This window comes from Labrus mixtus, chromosome 6 (genome assembly GCF_963584025.1).
Source record: "Labrus mixtus chromosome 6, fLabMix1.1, whole genome shotgun sequence".
NCBI lineage: Eukaryota > Metazoa > Chordata > Actinopteri > Labriformes > Labridae > Labrus > Labrus mixtus.
Window position 1 is genome coordinate 5657223 of NC_083617.1, and position 24172 is coordinate 5681394.

A 24172-nucleotide genomic window follows, 5' to 3' on the forward strand; every position below is an offset into this window, starting at 1 on the left:
CTCTGTGCTCATTTTTGAAAAGTGTCCTAAGACTCTGTATAAGTAGTACATTAATGTATTGTGCATGTTCATGTTTGTGTAAGTCATTTGCTACCCTGTTTTTTTTTATGTTATTTAAAGTTATAATCCATTTCTATTTCATCAGGGACAAAGAGGAAGTCAAGGTGAAAGAGGAGAGACGGTAAGACTCAAGCCAAAATGACACTACAAGCGACGCTTACTTAGTCACACAAGCAGCTCGCGCCATGATTGTGTTGACTTCTGTGTTGCTTATCTAAAATAACGCCTCAGATTTAGAAGTTGACGATACATTACAAGCTTTACATCAACACATGTGCAAATTCTCCCCATTGGGTGAAGGGGTGGTCCACAAGAACAGTTGTTTTTATCCAATGTTTTTTTAGATTGTATTCAACACTGTAGTTCAATGACTAGATAATGACTAGCAGTAGAGATATATCGTCTTTGCAGCAATTGATATATTTAAAGAATTCAGTGGAAATAAAGCGTCATGTCTGACATATTTCTTACAGTTTTGGAAAACAACAATGTGTCAGCTCTTTTCATACGTTGGAATTATAGCTGGAAATTTGCTGTTCTTACTTCCAGCATGGTTTTACGCTTAACTAAATCAATTTGATGTCAGGCAAACAAAATTAACTCAAGGAATGGAACAAGGAATCATAGCCATATTTATATAATCCAAAGTGTTTAAAGAGCGTATTTAAAACCCATTAACTCCCATTCACTGTTGTAAATAAGCATCAATCACATGTTGACTGGATTTTTAGCATGACAGACTTAAACTGTAGTACTATCGACAGGATAGTACCAGATTTACAAACAGGGATTTTATATGTATTTGTGACTTAACATCTGTTTTGTTTCCTCGTCAGGGAATGAAAGGTGAAAAAGGAGTGAATGGTCGACCAGGGGAACATGTGAGTTTGAGCCTTTGTATGATTTAATGTCATATAATGGGTTAGGGGAAGGGGATTTAGGGTTAGGGTTAGCCAAAATGTGTATTGGTCTGTTGTAGTAGGGTACTAAAGAAACTGTAACTTCATTTTAAATGTGGATAGCGCCATCATGTGGCCATTTATTATGCATTGTATTAGTTTTACTGTGAGACAAGGAAATAAGATGTTTCTACTTGGAATCCTTGGTGCAACAAACATCGTATTTATTCACATTATCTTGGTTTTGACCACTTTTATGTTCTTTCATTTGCGTTCATGAGTTTTGGCCAATATGACATAACATGCAAATTCATGTATAACTGTAATCTTGCTAAGTAGAGATAAGGACATGGGAAGTTAACACTGCAGATTTCTAACTTAGCCTATAGGTGGTGCTATAACAGCATGTTGCACACTGAGTGCTCATGATTCTGATTTGTGTTACATTTTTATTTGTATTTCACTGCAAAATTAAAAAAAAAAAAAAATCATCCAGAGTCTCTATTAATGTGCATTTTGATTCATATCTACATTAAGGCTTCACAAATATGAACATACTTTGGGTGTTTTTCATCTTTTTTGGAGGTATGGGCTCTCTAAGTGCTTTCTCATTTTAAATGAGTTATCCTGACTTTCATTGACAGGGCTCGACCGGGCCAACAGGACTAAAAGGAGAGGTATGTTAAGCTGAACTCACTAATCACTGTACCTCCATCCATCCTCATACCTCCAGCCAACCTTCATTGTTGTGTGTATTTCTAACTCTCGGGTGGTATTTTTGCCAGAAAGGGACAACAGGGGATCCGGGGCAGAGAGGTCAAGAAGGTCAAGTGGGACGACCTGGACAGTCTGGTCACTCAGGCCCACCTGGCGCCCGAGGGCTGCAGGGGGACACTGGTACCCCGGGCCCACCTGGACCTGAAGGACGATCTGTATGTTTGCAAAACTATCCTGTGCTAATAACTTTGAATAGTTAGTTATAGGGTTGTCATGATGCGGAATATGTATTGCCGTTTTTTTTTTTTTTTACTTTGGTATCTTGAAACCATTGATCATTAAAATAACGGAGATTGTATTGTTTTAAAACATGTTAAGAAAAAACATCAAAGAATCACATTTTTTTGCCAACCTTATGATGTTTGTATCAAATGTTGACTAACAAAAAAAGTATAAAATCATCCCAATCTCATATGGTCTATCAATTTTCATTCCAGGCAAGTCAAATGTCGGACAGTCACATACGCCAGATCTGCAGAGAGATTCTTCAGTGTGAGTTTCACTCAAAGACTGTATAAAGAATGGACAGCGCAACACCTTACGTTAAGTGAAGCCAAAATTGTAGAGCACCCCCTACTGACTGGTTGGAGTATAGGCTATAAACCCCGCCTCCTGCATGTTAACCGATGGGACACGGGTTAAATTAGAAAAACACCCATCACTACAGACTTTAATGATGATGTGCTTCTTTGTGTTTTAACCTCACATCTCACATCTTTCCATTGTCATAGCTGAGCTACCTTTATTGTTGCTGAGCAACCAGCAGGGTACCTGTACAAGATGTCAAAGTCGACCTGGATCTCCTGGTCCTCCAGGTCAAACTGGGCCCCAGGGACTCAGGGGTTTTCCTGGACTTAGTGGTTCCAGGGGACAGCCAGGCTTCCCTGGTCGGCCTGGGCACCGTGGAATTAACGGTCTGAAAGGTAAGACCGGTGTCAAATTGAACAGTCAGTAGATAAAAGGCTTTTGTTTGAGGCTTTAGCAAGTACTTTTGTGTTTCTAGGGGAACCAGGTTTGGAAGGTGAGAGAGGGAGTCCTGGTCGATCCACCATTGGAGACCAAGGGCCACCTGGGCCCCCAGGTAAGAAATGTGGATCCTAATATACTGAGGATATTCAAAAGATTTCAGATATGGCGGCCATGACTTAGTATTTTTATCTCCACAGGTCCAATGGGTCCCCAGGGGTACGGTAAGCCAGGTCCTCCAGGTAAACCTGGGTCTCCTGGTATAAGCGGAGCAGAGGGCAAAAGTGGAAATCCTGGCATCCCCGGTCAGCCTGGGGTCTGCGATCCATCCATGTGCTATGGTAGCATGATGAGGAGGGATGCTTACAGCAAAGGGCCAAACTATTGATGTAATGCATCGTTTCAAGCTGTCATGGAACAAACAGACATTCTCAGGAAGATCTCATCTTAATAGTTTTACTCTGTCGTGGCAATAAAAACAGACCTCCTCCAACAACATGTGTGTGATCTCAGACAGTCAACAGATCCAGATCCCTTCATACTTTCATTGGTATTTTGTATTATTTACATGTCGTTTTTTAAATGCTTTGTGCTTTTTTAAAGGTGTTACGATACTTTAGAATAGGCTCCATTGGATCCCTCTCATCTGAACACCTGAAACTCATGAACTATATGTATGTCTGGATTTTTCTTTGGCCAGAGTTGCTGGTACAAATTTCCCATATTGTCCCCTGATGTTTCTTTTTTTGCATGTTACTCCTTATATTTTCTATGCACATTAATTAGGTGCAGGTCCGTTAGAAACATGACTTCTCTCTTTCTAGGTGAATTATATCACCAATAGGTAACGTGTGGAATTTGCACGTTTTACCATAAGACTGTAAGTCTTGTTTCATGTAGCTGATAATGAGCTGCTGTAGGCCTGAGTTTCTATAGCAGTGGTTCAAACATTTTTTTTTTTCCTTTGAGTCGCCCCCTCCTCCTACTTGTATCTAAGAAAAGCTGAGCCCCCCCCTCCCCCCGAGGACCCACATGAAAAGAGGGATACATTGCTGTCAAAAATTAACTTCAAGTTTTAATTGTTTTAATTGATAGAATTGGCCAACACACACTTCGTATTACTAAAAGACCTCTGTATTAACTTTGCAGTAAGTGTGTCATGATTTTTAGTGAATATGTGCAAATCTTTTTTTTTTACAACCTCAGAGAAAACTAGACTTTGCGCCCCCTCTGAGATTTGGTTGGGAACCAATCTTCTATGGCATTCAGTTGAATCTAAAGTACCTATCTCATATGACAACAGCAAATACTTTATATCATGAATGAATCCTTCACATTAAACATTAATTTTAACAACATTGTATTCCACTTTCAAAATGATGTTTCTTGATTGAAGAAAATGCTTCTTATTTTTTTGGAACAATTATGTCAACAGTGTCCTTGAGGCTTCCCTCTCATTACTGTAGCAGGTATTTTATTGTTATTTATAAGAAAAAGAAAAAAAAGGTTAAGGCTGTCTATTTCAACAACGATGTGTCTTTAACAGCTTTAGTATTTTTTTGTTTACCTTTTTGTAAAAATGACTTTTGTATGGATCTTTTTTTTTTAAGAATAAAAATATCTTAAAGATTTGTGAACTTGGTTGATTCTGTTCTTTTACGTTTGAGGTGGATTTTGTCACATCATAAATCCAATATTGTCCTTCTGATGTGTTCTAGATGTTTAACTTTTTACAGCACTATCTAAACGGATCATTTGATAATTACAGTGTACGAAAATATGAAGCTGGAGTTGAGGATTCACAGCTCAAGTCTGTGTCGGATGTGTTTTATCTATCAAAGTTCAGAAACAACATCTCTGAGCACCAGATGGCGCTGTGTGGTAACATCTCATCATTTGCAGGAATAACTTCACCTATGAGGGACGTTTCCTCTTTCTCTCTCTCTTTTTTTTTTGCATAGCAGCCTCCCATCTCACATGGGAACATCTGACTGTTTATGTTTTTAATTATCCCACCATTCTTACTTCAACATGTTGTTTACTTAATACTCCTATGAGAGCGGAGCTTTTTGTATTAAGGCTGTTAGCCTTCGTTTAAAATTACAGTCTGCATTGTCCTATAGTTATAGAGATCAAAATCACTTTAGAGTATAAACATCTGCAGTTGGTCTGAGGTTTTAAAAAATGAATTTGCAGTTTATCTTTATCAGCCTTTGTGGTACTTCTATCTACCCCTGATCTGTTTCTATGTGGGAAATATGGTTTGACTGTATTTTTTGTGCAGCACATTAAAAGTGGAGCTATTTTAAGTTGATAGACTGTTTGATAAAATATTGTTTTACTTATCCCATTATTATGACTCATTGTGAAAAAAAAACCCAACAGGTTCCTTGTTGTTGCTGAATTCAGCTGCAGCCCTCTCCCATAAACACGCAGACTTCAATAACTTGAGGTGATTAAAAGGCTCTGTCATTATTCTTTCACTCGTTAAGACGGCCTCTCAGATTTCAAGTGTCTCCTTTTACACTCCTGCGCCGCCACATTCATCATGGGAGCGGGGCTGGAAGTTTTACTGCGGCCGCTAGAGGTGGATGCAAAAACAAGAGTTGAGAGTGGGATGGACTCAGAGGGCAACTATCCCCAAAACGCTCTCAGGAGGTGAAAAAAAGAAGAAGAAGAAGAAGAAAAATGCGAGCCGGGACATGAGTGGAGTGCAACTCTTGTCTGTTCATTTTTCTGACACAGTTGAACACATTTCATCCACTGGAAACTCCGGGGTTATCCCTCGACTTAATGGGCGTACCTCCGGTTTTTTTTTTTTTGCATCACAGAGGAGTAAGGTGAGGGACAGGGTCACAGCTCCATAAATACTTGGTGTGGCACAGCAGAGACTTCTGGATGGACCCTGGAGGAATAAAAACCGGAGAGGAGCAGCGACTGTTGATACCTAATTTGTAGAAAGGGCTGAACACCGGGGAAAGTTGTGGTGCATCTTCCCAAAAATGGAAAATCTATGATTCTGCATTAGCAGAGATATAACTCCTTTTTTTTTTTTTTTTTTTTAAAGAGTGCGATGTAGGTCATCTTCAAAACTCAACATTTTGTCAAGATGACAGCGCTTTCACCTTTGCACCGTGCTGTATTCGGACTCGCGTGGAGCTGCTTGAGTTTTCTGTCCTGCACTCATTGCGGGTTAAGTGACAACCATGTGCACTCGAGTTTTATTTACAGGAGATTGCGCAATCACGAACGCAGGGAGATCCAGAGAGAGATCCTCTCCATCCTGGGCTTGCCTCACCGGCCGAGGCCCTTCAGTCCCGGGAAGCAGGCGTCCTCGGCGCCGCTCTTCATGCTCGACCTGTACAACGCCATGGCCGTGGAGGAGGAGGAGGTCGGCCCGGGGAAGAGCTTCAGTGCCAAGGCTCAAGGGCACTCCAGGAAGGGTTACTACAGCCCGCAGCATGCCGGGTACTCCCGCGTGCCACTGCCCTATCGCGCGGCCCCTCTGTTAGGCCACAGCCCCGCGCTCACCTCAGCGCACGAGAACAACTTTCTCAATGATGCCGACATGGTGATGAGTTTTGTCAACTTAGGTAAGTTGCATTAAAGTGCATTAAAATGCATTTTATCACCTGTTTACCTATTTAATATTTTGTATAAATTAGAACGCAGGCAACAAAGTCTTCCTTTTATTTAGCTTCAGTGCTGCAGCACATTTATACAGAAATACCAAAAAGTAAAAAAGAATCCCTATCCAACTCATCTACATTCCTTCCACAGTTTAGGAAATTTGAGGTATTATTTGACATTTTCCTGGAGTATCTTAAGTCTGTGTCTGTGATGCAAAGCTTAATAAAACGAACATGTAAAATTTGCAATGTGTCCAAACTACAGACAGATCATTTAAAATCCAGCAGCATGAAAGCCTTCCACGTTTTTTTGAGCATTACACATATTGTAATCCCCTTTAATGTACGTTGTGTTACTTTCAGCACAAGCAGTTTATTAATCTTGCCTAAATTCTTTTCACGCATGTAGATTTTAGACGCATTTTTCAGACATCAGTCTTCCTCTGGCCCTCTAATGTGCTCAGTTGCTCTTTTTTTTCCGCCTTGTGTGAAATATTTCGTGTTTAACAGAATTAGACCTAAAACATTTTGACCTTTCGCAATTTGTCTGCTTTCTATTAAAAGGAGAAGCTGATCTGGAGAGTGATTGTGTTTGTTCGGTAGCCGGGACCCTTTAACCCCGCAGTTCAGAGAAACTTATCAAGATGACTGTCTGACCTTGAGAAAATTGGTCTAAATGATTTCCTGTTGTTAAAAAGGGGAGTGATATTGACTTATGTCTGTTTGTATTGAGGCACATGTCACTGAGAAAAAAGAAGCAGCTCTGTCTTTCATATTTGCACAATTTAGAGTATGTCATTATTCTTTAATGAGAGTTAAAATATAAGGAAGCATGGCATTAAAAAAATCACTCAAAAAATGACATTTAAGGGGGAAAACAAACCGGGGAAAAAAGGCCATGCACCAATTTACATTGTGTTGCAGTGTTGATTTAATTTTCTTAATACAAATCAAAACATGTAAAATGTTTTGTGTAGTGTTGCTTGGGAGTCTAATCCCTCACCTTGGCCTGAGCCCATCTGTTTCCACTTACCACTACAGCAGGGCATGTACACTGTCAGCCTTGAAAGCTCCGCTCTCGTTCTGGGGACTGTCAGTGAAGTGTTCAATGGGGCTCTGTCTTTATTACAGTACAACCACATATAGCTGCTGACCTCAACTGTTTTACTAACGTCTGAGCCGCGTTTCATGCAGTTTAATACGCTTACTGTAACCGTCGGAGCTTACAATGTTTAAATAAGAAGCCCCGCTTTTTTAACCTTCATAAATATACATGATGCAGAGACAGCAGTTTTCAATTAAACAAACAGAATACTGATTCTGTCGTGGTGCACAGAGTACATACACCTCTTGCAGACGATCAAGTCCTGAGTATCTTATCTGTAGAGATTAGAAAGTTAAATTCTTTATGCTCTCGGTGGCACTTCTGCTTCGCATTACTGCCCGTGGCTAACCTAATGGAACACGCTCAGTGGGTAAAAGTCAGACCTGACCTCTGACTTGTGTGTGTTAAGTAGCGGCAGGCGCTCTCACTTGATAAAATATCAGGGAAATGCACTGCATGATATCGCCCGAGGATGTCAGACGGTCCCCCCCTGACCTCAGCCGCATGCCTCTTCTCTGCAGCCCTGCAGGGGAGCGACACTGTGGTAGTGACTTTATCCTTGTTTATTTTCATAATATTGATAAGGTGCTTTGATGCCTCATCTTCCCTGCAAAAATAGAAAGCAGGCTTCTCCATAAAAAAAACCCAGTGATACATATCTTATTCCCCTCCCTGCAGCTGAATACATATCAAACATTTTCTCCAATGAAAGTCCTGAAAAGATCTCTAAAGTCCCTTAGTATTTTAAGAGTTATTTAGTTTAAAGTTATAACACACTTGTAGGGCATTGAAGCTACAGGAGGTCAGTGTGAGGTCAGAAACGAGGTCAGAGTAAGTCGCTCATATGACGTCGGAGGATCCTGTCTGGTCTTAACGCTCACTTGAGGAGCAGACCAAAGTGTCTTTAATTGAAATCAGCCTGTTTTTCTTAACTGACAGCCCATTCATCATGGCCAGAGAATGCAGTAAGGAACACAGTAGAGGGCCTGTCTGGGAACGGCTACCTGTATTCAGCTGACTGATTTAATGAACTGGAAAGTGCTTTTGTTGGTAGTGAAAATGTTTGGATTGGACCAGGAATGTAAAAGATGTGATAAATAACTTTTTTTTTTTTGCTGTGACCTTAAAGCCGCCATATTTCCTCCCTTTGAGCAACACGCATCACCAGTTGAAGTCATATTTTTTGGATCAGTGCATGTTTTTTTTTTTTCTTTTTTTTTTTGCTCCTGCCAGTAAAAATGAAATTCATCATAAAACATTTTTTCTCTCCCAGTCGAGAAAGACAAAGATTTCTCTCACCAACGGAGACACTACAAGGAGTTCCGCTTCGATCTGACTCAGATCCCGGAAGGCGAGGCGGTGACGGCTGCAGAGTTTCGGATCTATAAGGACCGCAGCCATGCACGCTACGACAACGTCACTCTGAAGGTGTCCATTCATCAAGTCGTCAAGGAGTATCAGAACAAGTAAGTACCTAATCAAGTAAACACACACACACACACACACACACACACAAGGCAGCAGTGGATTCTAATAGAGTACATTTACTTGTAGATAAAATATTGAGGTATATGCACTTCAAGTATTTCCATTTTCTGCTTTCTATACTTCAGATGCAAACTCTGTATTTTTACTGCACAACATTTATGTGACAGGTACTTCACAAGTTAACATCTAATACATGAGAATCAACCTGCAAAAATGATGAATGGTTACAGATTATCCACCAAAATGTGAAGAAGGAGCAAAATTTGTTTTCTAATCCATCAGCTTCACGTTAACAGGAAGCTTCATAAACGCTCATGTTTGCAACAATTCTTAAGAGTGCAGTCGGTGTGTTTTTTAATTGTGATGTTGTCGCTTTATTAAAGTAAAAGATCTCATTCTATAGATGTTATATTTTTATGTGTGAGGCTTTACAGTGTGTACGCTTATTGATATTTACTAAAATTCTAATAACACATTAAGTGGATAGTTTCAGATCTGTAGATAAATAATTACATATTTCCTAACTTAAAAAAATCAGGCTACTTAGTCACCTCCACCTCTAATATGGGTTCTAAATAAAACAATTAATTGTATGTTCACTCTTGATGACAGTGGTATCTTTCTTTTCCGTATGGGTCCTTTGGGCTTTTCTTTGATACAAATAAGGGGAGGAGGGGGTGTCGAGAGAAAAATGCTTGGGACTGTACATTGTATTAAACACTGTGTCAAACTAGAAATCACTTTGTAGAGTTTGAAAAGTAACTGTTTTTTTTTAAATTTGACAGAAATGAGTTTGGCCTCTTGAGAGTCTCAAACTAATCATAAATAATAATAAAAAAGAAACATTAAAAGGGTGGAGGGCCGACATCCAAACATTGTCCTGTCTGCAGATGCAAATAAGTGAAAAGGAAACCCAAATAGCTGTTACCCCCCCCCCCCCCCCCATTTTATCACAGATCAAACTGAACAAATGTGTTCCAAACAGTTATCTCAGCTCACAGTTAAACAGTCCCAACAGCCATTGTCTCGCACGGTTTGAAACTTTCCACTCCCACAGAACGCCTTTCTGTATCTCGCACTCTGCTCTCCTTCATTCGCACCGTGTCTGCCTTACAAATATAGTCTCTCGGATAAAGAGAACTCCATTAGCGAGTCGGCCACTTACGGAGCTTGGATGGTCCATCAGTTATCACTCGTCTTGTGTTGCCTGCCAAGCTGGCCGTGTCCCAGATGAGACCATGAGGGCCCATATGAGGGAAGGGAGGGGGGGGAAGGGGAGAGGAGGGGGGGTTCCCCTTTGGTGCTCCTGCGGTCACTGTTATGCCCACCACCTGCCTGTCTTAACAATATTCCGGAAGTTTAAACCATGACATAGCTGAATACACGAGGGTGTACTTAAAAGTGGGCCCACATTCGCTTGCCAAAAATGTGTGTGGGTGATTGAAGGGGAGATATGGCCCTCCTGGGCTTTGAAAAGGTCCGAGTCAATGGACTCTGCCGTCTTAAAGGGGAAGGCTGCTCCGTTGGAAGTTTTCACACACGTTTTCATGGGGAATAGCATGTTTTCATTAGTGTTCAGGAAGAAGGACTAATCTGTCCCAAGGTGAGACGCCTTAGAAACAACACTGGGATATACGTTTCTCAATAAATCACATTATGTTTTTTCCCCCTCTACAGTAATTCAAACGCTATGAAGAATTTAGTATTTTACTGAAAAATCTAACTTATTCTTTCAGTTTTGACTGAAAAAAACCCTCCATATTAAACTGTTTAACCACGTTTACTGACAATGCTTTTTAACTGGTTATTATAAGAAATCCACTTGATCATCAAAAGTAATGGTTAACTTGAGTTGTGGTTAACTCGTGGATTTTATAGAACACTAAAATCATTTTATTGGGCTGTGTTAAGTCTGAGAGTTAAAGCAGAATCCTCATTTTGGTTGAAGTTTAGCCTGGGACATTTGAAGCTTTTCCTCTATCCATGTCTGCTAAACTGGAACTATTACTGAGTAGTAAGAATAGTAAGAATGTGAGACTTGAGATGTGAAAATTAATGGTTCTATTTACACAAAGATAGATGTTTAGATTCACTTTTATTATCAAAAAACATATTGATTGTATCCTTGATTGTCAATTATCTATCTTTTTTAACATAATGAAGCAATATTATATTAGTATCTGAAACCGTAGGTGTAGACATAAACACTTGCTTGTTGGCAGTTTTTCTTCTTCACTGCCATTTCTGGCACTTTACTTTTTTTACAATAACTGACAACGCCCTCGCTGATAACGGTTAGTGTGTCCAAAAATCACATTCAAACGAATTTTTAATGATTGACAAAGTGTTCAAATACATTCTGAATGTAAGGGTTTGGCTAGTCTCCTCAATTTTTATCGCAAACACCAGCTCAGTTATCAGTACTTGTAAGTCGAAAGGGCACGCAAAGGGTCAAACTATAATCAAATTAAAAGTGCTCCGCCTGCTGGAAAAAGAGAAAAAACTTCAGTTATAGCTACCCTTTAAATTCCTGGAGGTAGAATATGGATCCCCCCCCCCCTTGCACATGAATGAAACTAAATAAACAAAGGGACTCTTATAAACATGGTGCTGTACATTGCTCCAGTACAACGGGGTCAAAAACTCTGTAGGGGGCCTTTAAAGTCAGAAAACAATATCATCAACACCTTTGTACACACTGACCTTAGCTACTGAACATGAATTTGTAACAGAAATTTTCAAAATGTTCGATACTTCATTAATTTCTCAGACCATGTGATTTAAAATGAAACGATCTGTGTTTTTGTCGAACTTTCTCAAGTCCTTGTGGAGTCTCGTGTAGATGCAAAAGCTACGTTTATGTGTCTTACTAACAGAGAGCCAATACAGGAGGAGACACTGTTAAAATATGTGGAGGAGTTTGAATGCAGAATATGGAAAATCGAAAACAGGAAACTACCCAATACTGGGTGCCTAAGACTTCTTTTTGTTGTGCTGTGGTATTGAAACAGGTATCGATATAATGTGATTCTTAGTAGTGTTTAGTAAAGTTTAAAATACTGGTATGGTAACCCTAATGGGGATGATGAGTGGCATGTGAACTGAATGTCAGGTAGACCGTCTTTTCTACCTCTATCCCCTCCTGTTAACACTCTCTGTGGAACAGAGGTATCCAAACATCACAGCCGAAGGAGCAGAATGACATTTTCCTCTCGGACATGGCTCGAGTAATCGTTCACATTTTACCAGAACAAAGTTAAAGTTATCACAGGATATTATCTTAATGCTGCTAAATTTTCAAAAAAAGGAAGTTCAGCAGAAAGTCACTCATAACAACCGACCTCAGGGTTGAATTCCACACCGAGGTGGAGATTTATTACACGTGTAATAAACACATGAATATCGTCGGAATTATTGGGGCCACATGGAAAATCTCGGCTCTCCGGTCCAGCGCCATGTAACCACAAAAAAACTGAACAGGCACTGCCTTATCCGATCTGCCACTTGAAAGAAGTCCAATGCAAATTGCGGAGCGGGGCTTTTTTTTTTCAACTCAAGGTTGATTGATGCCTTATGTCAGACTCATGATAAAAATACAACACAGGCCGATATTCATGATTCAAAACTCCTGAACAATCAAATAAGTAAAAGCTTTGGCCAATGTTTTTTCAAACAACTCTGCAGTTCATTAAGAGCCACGGCTTCAACAATATTGTGTTGCTTTTTATCTCCAGTTCACAGAAAAGAATTGATTGCTTTTATCATGTCAGCAGTTTTCAGTGATGGGGGGGCTTTTCAGAGAAGGAATGTTTCTCTCAGATTTGGACTCGTGTTAAAGAGTTTAGGCTGAAGCATTCATTTGTGATCAGTCAGTGATGCCTCGTTTGTCTGCTCCCCTCCAACTTTTTAAGACCTCTTAAGAACAAGCACATGGTTTCTCTTTTTTTGGGTTTCGTGAAAGCTGTGCAACAATTACAATTCCCCGGCAGTTTCTATTTGTTTTAAAGCTTTTAGAAACTGATTAATGAAGCAGTAAAGGTCACTGCTCTAAAAAAAAGCATGAATTATAAGCCTTAATCCAAACAAACCTGCAACATTTAAATCGTTATCACTGGATTACAAATCATCTGAAACAATCAGAAAACACGTTGTATGTGCACTGGGCTGTTGGGAGTGTGTGTCATTCAAACTGCTGTTTATTTGCTGCAGATGTTTTCTGTTTGTTTTTGTCCTACCTCCAGAGACGCAGAGACGTTCCTGCTCGACTCCAAAAGAGTCCAGTCCTCCGACGGGGGCTGGCTGGTGTTCGACATCACCGCCACCAGTAACCACTGGGTGATGAACCCGCAGCAGAACCTGGGCCTGCAGCTCTGCGTGGAGACTGCAGACGGTGAGCGGGGGGCTCAGTTTCTTTTCTACACATTTCACGTTTTTTAACTCGTTTGAATACTCCTTGGATTTATTTCCGTCTGTCGGATCCTAGAAAAGCACAGGAAGTTCATCTTTCTCAAATGTCTGCGTTTCGATAAATACTGATGCTTTCATTGACTTGAAAAACTTGCCTTGTATATTATTGTCTTTTTTTTTTTTACAACCTCTAAAATTGTGATTTACAAAAAGAATGAATGGTTGGCCCTGGATTTTATAAAGGTTTCCTAAAACATCCCGATCACCTTGAAAGAAGCTATAAAATGATAATATATCTAATTTTTCCTGAGTTTTTATTTACTTTCTGTTATTTTTAAAGGACGAAGTATCAACATGAAATCTGCTGGAATCATTGGGAGGAACGGGCCTCAGTCCAAGCAGCCGTTCCTGGTAGCTTTCTTCAAGGCCAGCGGGGTGTTGCTTCGCTCCGTCAGAGCCGCTGGTGGGAAGAAAAAGAACCACAATCGCAATAAATCAACCAATCAACAAGAATCATCGAGGGCACCCAAAACTGGAGGTATGGCCGTTTTTTTTTTATGATTGATTCAATCCTGCCTACACACATCGGATCCCTTCGTTTTAGACACATCTTTTTACCCTGCTATTTTTTCTATCACGCTGTGAATCCATCTGTCAGGCTCACCAGTTTCATTCTCCTGCGGCTATAAATCAACACAGTGAGTGACCTTAATGACAGCCGAGTAAACATATATCACATATAAAGGCCTCTCTTTTTCATCTGGTCAAAGGTCTGAATCTAAAGGTAATTTTTTTACTGTCAAAGTAGTTTTTACATTTTCGACTTTTAAACAAGGAATAAGAAATGGTTGGGGGAGGGGGAGTCCTATAATCACTTCAGGGGATAAAGCCTTTCCTTCCTCACTTCTGGTGCCGATCTCAGAACATAGCTGACATTCTTAGCCATATTAATGGCGAGTTACTTTATGTAAATCACGTTGTCGTCTTTTACTTTTTTATCTAGGGATTATAACAAACATGGCACGCTGGAGAGTCTCTTTCCCTCACCTTCCCCGTCTGATTGTTTCTCCAGAGTTTGAAAATAATCCTGTGAACAGAAGAACTAAAGGTGGTGGTGAGAGAGCTTCTGGATAGTGGCAGTGCTCTTTAATGTTCCCTCCAGAATATTTCATTACCAAGTATAAAGCTATTGGATTATAACTCTCTTGATCAGTTTGTCTTTGACATTGCTGTTTTTGTTCTTCTAAAATGACATGAGGGAAAAAACTGTCTGTTCCTCTAAAATCAAATGTTAAGAAACATCAACTGCTTTTTTGGCTTCATATGTTCATGCATCAACGTTTGACACTCTGCAGAGTGATGATACTTGTTGTAATCCATACATCAGACAATGCTGGTGAAATTGAACTGCTAGTTTTAGTCAACTCAAATTAAATGCTATTTGACTGGTGAATAAATCTAGTAATATCAGTGCATATCAGCGGTAAAATTAGCCGATACCGATAGTCACTGGATATGCTAATATCGGCCAATATTATCGGCTAGCTGATTTATCGGTCGTGCTCTAAGTGATTAAAAACTCATAGAGATATTTGTTCCCAATGTGTTTCCAAAAGCAAGAGGAATACATTTTTTCACTCAACATGGGCTGAATAAGAACAATTATGATTAGAAAATACCTTACAAAATTTCACAATATTATTGAGTCTAGCTAGGTCATACAATGCTCTCGTGTACTCACAGTGACCTTACTTATGTTGCTCGTCTTATTTGTGTTTCTGGTTCATTCGTTCAGAACCTTCAGAGTTTTTTGTAAACACATTTTTCAAATGTTACTTTCTGTCGTGAAAAAAAGAACCTTTCATATTTTTCAGATTACAACGTCAGTGAACAGAAACAAGCCTGCAAGAAGCACGAACTCTACGTCAGTTTCCGAGACTTGGGCTGGCAGGTGAGACAAAAACTCACTTTATATCCCACAAAACATTCAAAAACACGACTAACCCATGGGATCTGTACAGTGAATGTTTTAATTGAGCTTCAACTTGACACTCGGAGAACTTACCATGTGTCGTGAATAAAGACAGCTCATTCTTTTCTCTTCAGGATTGGATCATTGCACCTGAGGGCTATGCTGCTTTTTACTGCGACGGCGAATGCTCTTTTCCACTCAACGCACACATGAACGCAACAAATCATGCGATTGTGCAAACCCTGGTGAGTATTCTGCAGAGTGCATTGCACACATGTGTGCGGCAATAAAAAAGCGAGTTATAAGCCGCCATAATGTTCTTAGCAGTTATATTTCACTTGAAGCTGCGCTGCTGTTACGCCTCTTTCAAACCTGCTCGCTCTCATTTATAGGTCCATTTAATGTTTCCTGACAACGTGCCAAAGCCGTGCTGTGCCCCGACCAAGCTCAATGCAATATCGGTGCTTTACTTCGATGACAGCTCCAACGTCATCCTCAAGAAATACAGAAACATGGTGGTTCGGTCCTGTGGTTGCCATTAGCAGCCGGCCCAGACTTTAATTTATGCTACCTGGTGAGGACATCGCTGGAGAACACATGTGCTGCAGCTGTGATGTACAGTATTATGTATATAAAGTTTTACTACCTAATTTATTTTCTTCTTCTTTTTAAAAAAAAAATAGCACTGAATATTGTTATATTTAAATGATTAGGGGAACATTTTTTTTGATTTTGCTTTGCATCACTTATTATCTTTTGTGTCCATTGGCATATACTCTCTCTTCATTAGGTCTATATATGATAAATTATACGAGTTCACTATTCACTGGAGTCACAATACAGAAGACCGCTTCCCCCCCTCCCGGCTGCTCATTTTTCCACTTTTTTACGACACACTTGTGTGACAAATGCTCTCTTAACTCTGCAGCCGTCGTCAGTGTGTTATAATGTGTTTTTCTTTAATGCCGACTGTAATTCTTCTTAACAGACCAATAATTATACACGACTGTTTTCATTGTACGGCAATAAACTTTATTTATATTGTTATCATCATTAACATCACAGCTTTAAAAAGAGCTGTTGGAAATCAAATTAAGACTCCTGGAAAATAAATATAGCAAGTGTTCTCAGTATCTAAACCAAACTGCCCAAAGCTATTTTCAAGCTGTCACCATCTTTCAGCGCTGATACTATTTCACCTCTTCCAAGCACAGCTTCTCTCTCTTTTTTTTTTTGAGAAGAGGATTATGTCAGTCTGGAATGAAACTCTTCCATAAACACTGTTTTCTCACTTGGACTCTGCCAGAGCTGCAAATGTTTCTTTACTTCACACTAATTTGTGTGTTCTTTTGGGGAAAGTATATCTTGTACGATGTTGTGTATTTTAATAAATGTACCACTTGAAAAAAACTCTTTCGCTTGGCTTTTACTTGACCCCACAGCCTTCATGGCTCCATTTATTACAATACAAAAGGATGAAAAATGTCTGAAGTTTTTTAGCTTTTTTTCCCCCCCATCATGCAGCTGCGAGTCCTCAAGTCCTTTTTCCAACTCAAGGTGCCCTCTTATATTTCTGTTTGTAGCTCTGCGGATGTTTCACAAACTGTTGGGAGGACTACTGCTCAGATTTATAAATGTTTGACAAGAATGATATAAACTAGGGGGTCCACTCAGGGAGTCTGTTGACATGCTCTTGGGGAGGGGTAACGCTAGTCGTAGTTGACCTCCACAGACAGGAGGGGAACATTCAGGAGAGAAAGGTGTAGCATTTTTAAGTGACCCCTTCTTGATTATGGTAAATGGACTTGAGCTTGTATAGCGCTTCTCTAGTCTTCTGACAACTCAAAGTGCTTTTTTCACCACAGGTCACACCTACACATTCACACACTGATGGCAGAGGTTTCTATGTAAAGTGACCATCAGAAGTTACCGTAAAATCCGGAATATAAGTCGTACCGGTATATAAGACGCACCCTGTTTTGAAGGTCTCTTCAAAAAAATGTTTAAACTGACGCAAGGAACTTTTAAGATAAAAAATAGATATTAAAAGTGCGTCGATGCATTCATACATATGCATACGCGGCCGATGAAGCGTCGGGGGCAATTCTGGGTTAAGTGTCTTGCCCAAGGACACATCGGACATGTTGCTGCAGAAGCTGGGGATCGAACACTCGACCTTCAGGTTGACATGATGATGGTAATGACGATGGTTTTTGTTTGATAACGACGACTTATAAGATGGTTTCTATACTGATTAGAGCTCTCAAGAACTGCCCTCAATGTTGTGCTTTGCCTCTGGTCACTTCCTGTCAGCACCTGTGTGTCCAATCAGACTCAAAGCTGATCGTTTGCTCTTACTGACATTGTTCCCTCTTTTCTAGATCCTTGCTTGTGTTGTACTTACTCTCTGATGTACGTCGCTTTGGATAAAAGCGTCTGCTAAGTGAATTGGAGGATTGTAGAATTATAGAGACGACAGACTCTACTCTTCTGAGCCACAGCCGCCCCAATGGGGGAAAAGTAGCATCCATTTCATGATGTGTGTGATATGTATGGCACATCTCTGCGCGCTTACATTCTGTACAGTCATTGTTTCCAATGTTGCCATCTGCTGAGAGCTAAAGACTCAACAAAGTGGAGAACCGTAAACTAAACTGAGCGAGTGTCGTTTGCATTTCCTCCACTCAGGATAAGCAGGGTTTCCAGAAAGAGCACTATTTTTCCTGAGAAGTGCTCTGGTTTACCAGGTATTTTCTATGGTTTTGGGAAATCTAGGGATTAGGTTAAGGATTAATATTTATTTACACAACTGTGTTGACCTTCACTAAACACAGGATATGTACTGTTGCACTTCTCCCCCCCCACACTCCCACTTTTTATAACATTTTTTTCCCCTGACATGGCTGAACATTGAGTGACTGTATTTCACTTAATTAAAAGCAGTGGCTGGCCTGCCCAGATGTTATGTGGGCTCCTTCTAAAAAAGGAGTGTTGACATTCGGTGAATAGAAGAGGCCACCTGCTAACTTAACTCTTGGCTCGAGGGGTTGATTTGCATTCCTGCGGCCTGTTGCCTGGCATGATTACTCCTCACACTTCACAATCCCATCTACTGTTAAATATCGAGGATTCTTTCCAATTCTTCCGACATTTCTTCCCTTTTTTTTTTTTTCTTAACCTGGGAGCTGCTATGAATGAGCTTCTATTTAAGTTTTGCTAAACCTACACGGCCCTCTGGACAGAAAACCTCTTAACCACATGAAAGGGAAGGCTAACAATGGTCCATGCTCGGGGCAGATTAATATCTCGGCCCCTGCTCCTCTGACACCCCTGAGGTCAAAGAACAGGCTGCAGTGAGTCAGAGGTGCCTTGACATTCATCAGATCAGCACTGTCAGTGGCCACTTCTGAAACATGCTGGAAAAAGGTCACAACCCACTGTGCTTACTTTTGATGAAGGGTCTCTTATGGATTCTTCCTGTATAAAGACCTCAAGTGTATTATGTATGTCACAACATACTCCTGGCTTTACATAAACACAGTTACATAACGTCAGGATGTGTCTTCAGGTGCTGATTTTAACTTCTTCTCTTATACAAACATGTTTCTTCCTTTAACCTGATCGAGAAAACAGAGGGATATCTTTTAAGCAGCCGTTAAGATTATGTTCTCTTGTTCGGTAAAATGTGATATATTTAGGTAAGAGAGATCATCCCGAAGCTTTTCGCAGGTCAGTCAAAGCCTCCAAATCACTGGCTAAAGCAGAGAATATGAGAACAATGTGACACATCAAGCCACCGATCTTATCAGGTCACAGAAAGCGGTGTGTGTGTGTGAGGGAAGTCGATCCAGAGATGCACAGATTATTATCAGAGAAGCTGCCACTTTTAGTCGTCTGTTTTTTAAGCCCTCCGACTTTTAGAGGAGTGATGCCTCAGTCATCCACGTTGCAATGCTCTTTAACTAAAAGAGAGAACCATCTACGAGTCAAATCTGGGAGTCAGTAGTTCAGCCAGTCGAGCTGAAAAGCATCGACATCCTGTAGAATCTGCTTCCAGGTCTTTCATTCTTGATTTAAAGAATATTTAAGGACTCCAGTTTTAAGTCATTCTGCAACAGGTTCCCAGAGTTTGGGACAGAGAGCATGAAGAGGTCCTGAGAACGCAAAGAATACTGTCCCGTACTTTTCTGCATGATAAAAACACAGATGGATATAAATATTTGCCTAAAAATTTAATTTATGAAGCTGTTGATGGATGCAATAAAAAAGTTAAATATGTCATTAAATATTTGGCAACATGAGGTTCAGGAGGTCTCGGGGTCTCCCCCAGAATTCCTTTTGGCACACAACATTTATTTTCCTTCATTCTGAACTTCATTTCACCAATTTATTCCTTTTTGTAGCCGTCCAAATTTATGATCTAGTCTTGTCTCCTTTCTGTCTTCTTAAATTCTCATTTCGTGTTTCTCAGGCAATTCAATGATCGATGATTTATGTGAGTAGTTTTGTAAACATGCGGACTTGAAGACTTCTTGTGTTTCTGCACTATTTAAGCCCTGTTGCCCAGACAACACAACTCCTCCTGTTTTAAAAAGTTTCATTGCAATTCTTTAAGCACGACAGGCGAGCCTCGAGTGTGCAGGTTTGTTCATGACATGCAGACACTTCGAGTGCAGAAGGACATCGGCAGCAACCGGCGGCACAAAACAAGGTTAACATGAAAGATTAGAAGTCAAAACACAATCGACGTACTTAAGGGGAGACGTAACAGCGGACGTCTCTCACTCTGATCATCTGCAGAGCATTAAGCCGCTAATCCAGACAAATATGCAAGCGGCAGAGAGTGAGTGCAGACTGCCCACTAGTTTATCCACAATATACTTAGGAGGTTGTAAATATAGGCTTTAAGGGGGGGACCTGCCCAGCTATAGTTTATGTGTGGGAAACACTTCCCTGGATAATTACTGTCTCTTAGATCAACTGAAATCCTGAATTCTGGATTCATGTGAAAGGATCACATCCTTGGAAATAGTTCTGGTTCGTTTTCTAAGGAGGTGTTTGGAATATCAACATTTGAAGAGAATTAAAACGCTGTCGGTAATCCATGAAAAATTTACACAAACACGAGCATAAACTGTGAAACTAAACATTTGTTCAGCGTCTTAATGAGGTTTAATATATCCAGGACCTTTGCTTAAATGTTACAATATAAATACGGTTAATGGCCTGATTAATGGTCTGTAAAAATAATCGACAGGATGCTTATTTCTGTTACATTTTGGTCAATCTAATACGACTACAAAACATTAGAGTAACTGTTCCTTTGGCTCAGTAACTCCATGTTTCATCGTCGTACCCTGTGTTAACCAGGGGTCTTTTTCTTTCTGTGGCTCAACGTTTATTTTTACAGTGTCACCTTGCAGTCCACCGACGAGGCAAAGTGAAATTGTATCTAATAAAAATGTTGTGCAGTTTACCTAATTCATCTCCCCACATATGGTTCTCCTTATTTGTGTTCTGTGGGTGGGCCGTGGCTTCCATACAGCTCAATCAGTCCCCTCTTGAAAAAAAGGGGGCGAAACATATGGGTCACATTTTTACACGTTGTTTGGTATGACAAGGCTGCAGCAGGACCAAGCGAGGAATGCGTTCCCAACAGTAGAGCAACCCAGGGCGCAGAAACACTGTTATGTTTGTTTGTTATTCACATGCTCGCAGTAGCTTCCTGGGACGGAGAAAAGAGCAGTTTGGGGGGCTCTCAGAGTTACTACAGGCCGTTTGTAAACTCAAATGTCACTTTGAGTTACCATTAGAGGTGGCACCTGTGCGTTTAAAACGTGTCGTTATTCTTGAATCTTGTTCTTTCAGTCTTGGTTTAATGCAGTGGTTCTCAACTGGTGGGTTGGGATTCCAGTGGGTCGCCAATGTGTGCAAAAAAATTCTGTCAAAAAAGTCTACGAGGCCCTTTTTAAATACTTTTTTTTTGGGGTAAGTTTCTTTGTTCTGTTGGATGTTTTGCACCGCCTCAGGTCCAAACTGCAAAACCTTTCATTAAATACATTTCTTTGGTTGAGAAATAGCAGACATGTTGGTCACAATTTCTAGTTAAAGTCTTTATATTTGATTTTTCACACTTAAATATAATATAAATCAAGAATATCCTCTGAAAATAACTCTGTGAGTCATGACTGTCTACAATGGGTGTAACACCCGAGTCCCACTGTCTGTGATGTTTTCAGAGTTTTCAGAGTCCTATCTTCAGTTTGTTTACATCGCCTGGACGGCCGGCTGACTCCTCCCCTCACGTATAAAAGTTGTTTAATTGAGGGACTAGAGAAAAGAAGAATAACATACTGTACTCACTGCTTAACTGTGTTTCTAGATCACGCTCATTTCAGGTAAATTTACATGCAGTGTGAAGATACGAGCATAATAAAGATCGCTAGCATTAGCATGCTAACACAACAATGCAGCGCGAGTTGTTTTGGTTTCATGCTGGTGCTCAAGGGCGACATCTGATGGATCAAAAAATCTCATATAAAGCCTTTAAGGAGTTTGTTGGTGGGTCCTGAGGATAGACCAGTCGAGAACCACTGAACCAAGTTTAATAGGTCAGCTGATTTTCATCATTAAGTTTCCCCTTCTGAGACTATTTGTTAAATGCACTATGGAGATAATTCAAACCCTTTGTTGACTTGTTTTTTTAAACGCAGATGCGTTTTAAAGTCCAGATTGTCGGGCTCACACGCAACCAGGATGAAACGAACTTTCCGTGAGAATTACGGTCTGGTCGTTAGAAAATAAAAGCATCTGACACGAGAGGCTACAAACTGCTGCTCTTTTGTTGTGTTGCAGTACGTTATGTCCTCCTGTCAAGAAAACAATTTATGTCAGATAAAAAGGTTTAAACTCCTAAATAAAGCAGATGCACAGGATATCACCCTGTTTCTATAGCCAAACGTGTCTCTATCTTGTATTTAACTACTGATTTACTCACAGCTCTCAAAACCAGAGCTCACTATGCTGCCAAAAAAGGCTTCATTAGAAAAACATGGACATATCTGGGCTCAATAATAACCAGTGGAGGTTGAAAAAAGAACAAGCACAATACAGGGCCTGTGTCCACTAACAATAATCAAAATCAAGAAGAGGCAGGATTATCCAGTTCAACTTCCTCAACAACAACGGCGGAGGAGAAACGAGTCCTCACACTCTGTGCAGCACTTTGGTTGATTATATGTTGAGTGTATAGTTAATAAAGTTGACTTGACGAATTTTCCCTCACCCACCCAGACTCGTTTTTTTAGAATGAGTTATTCCCAGGTCTGGAGCTGGAGCGTTTTGAACCTGCTGCTCTTAGAAGATAAAAATATTTTGTTCAAGTCTTTAAATCTGAGGCGCAGACTTTGAGGTAATAGTCACTGTTGAAGCCAAGAGAACTGGAGTGATTCAGCCGTTTATATAGTGTTAAATGGAGGTTGACTCAGTGGACCTGCATCTGCCAGTGTGTGTCATTAACCTCCATTTAAACCAAAGACAAAAAACACATGTTTTTAATTACTTCTATAAAACCTCTTGATTCAGTTGCTCTCGGATGGTGCTCGAACGTTTCTTACATTATGTGTATTACGGTGTTGAAATTATGCAACCTGACAACCTTTACTTCTTGGAAAGCTTTAATAGATACAGTAAATGTCTGTAAAGGTTTCTTAGGCTCTTTAGTGTCGTCAGTCTTTGACTATTTCACTGAAATACTGTCCAAATCTTCAGTCAGGTATTTTCTGGGTCTTTATTGGACCAGAAAACTTTGGTACCAACTGAAATGAGTCCAAGCATCAGAAGCTATTACGGATATATTTAACAACTGCACAAAATCCCTTTATCTTGTAATTTGTGAGTCTAACTTGTCCCTTACTCCATAACCTCAAATTGTCCTCTTTAGTTTTGTGTGTCCATATTTTATGGATGAATAGTTAAAGATAGAGTCAGTAGCTTTTCCTAAATATACAGACTTATACAAAAGTAATGCCACTCAAACATCACTTGTGGAACTCCATACAAGTGTGGGGGTGACTGTCTGCATAGACTCCGTCCTTTGCTTGGATCTTTATGTTTTGTTTTGTTTTGTTTTGGTTGACCTGGGACGTTTCTGGTCGAGTAGCTGGTGTGTTTCCCCCAGCCAATAACAGCGCACGCAGGTGAGTTTAGGAGTGGGTACAATTCAGCGATCGGACGCTAATATGACGGGCTTGGCGGCAAAGAACAGAAAATAAAATGTAAAAAAAAAGACGCAAACATCCAAGCGGTTAAGCGCATTCCAAAATAGGGTGAACCTTAGCCTGCAGACTCGTAGTTGAGCTGCTTTCTTTTGGACAGGCAGGTGCCAAACACCGGTTAGCTTGTGCTAGCCTGATTAGCTTGAAGTGTAGGCACTCATGTCAAGTCATGTCATCTCAACTCAACTAAGTATGAAAACCTCTCAAAACCAAACATGACTTTATAAGGTTTCTGTTTATCCATCGTGAAAACTTCACATTTCATGATCTATATCATTCACAAAATGTGCCACAGCACTAATTTAGCAAGCCAATAGAGACGTCAACAGCCACCACTTCACCTAGTTCATGTGTATTCTGGCAGTTGTAAATTCTGCTGTGAAATTCGATTTCTATCCCACCAAGGACATGGATACAATGAAGGAAATCTCGAGACTTTATGAGCCAGTCAGGGCCGTAATCCATCCATGAACTCCTCCACGGTGCAATAGAAAAATCTGCACAATAAACATCTGGCTGCTTAGAAACATCCGCCTCAATAAATCCGTGACAAAGTGGTGTTAACAAGTGCCTCTGTGAAAAAAAAAAAAAAG

At 40.2% G+C, this 24172-nt stretch overlaps 2 protein-coding genes across 5 annotated transcripts in view; both read left to right on the plus strand.

Moving 5' to 3' along the window:
* The window catches only part of col21a1 (collagen, type XXI, alpha 1), a 29512-nt gene extending 25179 nt beyond the window's left edge, over positions 1-4333 (plus strand). For 3 of the 4 annotated variants that reach the window (XM_061039614.1, XM_061039615.1, XM_061039613.1), the window contains 8 exons: positions 146-181; positions 897-941; positions 1604-1636; positions 1745-1891; positions 2174-2228; positions 2468-2659; positions 2740-2817; positions 2903-4333. In XM_061039614.1, the coding sequence (XP_060895597.1) occupies positions 146-181; positions 897-941; positions 1604-1636; positions 1745-1891; positions 2174-2228; positions 2468-2659; positions 2740-2817; positions 2903-3090 (774 nt within the window). In that variant the 3' untranslated portion in view covers positions 3091-4333. Of the gene's footprint in view, positions 1-145; positions 182-896; positions 942-1603; positions 1637-1744; positions 1892-2173; positions 2229-2467; positions 2660-2739; positions 2818-2902 lie in introns of those variants that run through there. The other variant, XM_061039616.1, reaches the window with a different exon arrangement.
* Positions 4334-5265: 932 nt separating this feature from the next.
* Positions 5266-16713, plus strand: bmp5 (bone morphogenetic protein 5). The gene is made up of 7 exons (XM_061039617.1): positions 5266-6295; positions 8710-8902; positions 13166-13314; positions 13672-13869; positions 15206-15282; positions 15438-15548; positions 15696-16713. Exons 1-7 carry the CDS (start codon positions 5812-5814, stop codon positions 15843-15845), a joined length of 1362 nt encoding a protein of 453 aa, XP_060895600.1. The 5' UTR covers positions 5266-5811; the 3' UTR covers positions 15846-16713.
* Positions 16714-24172: the final 7459 nt, after the last annotated feature.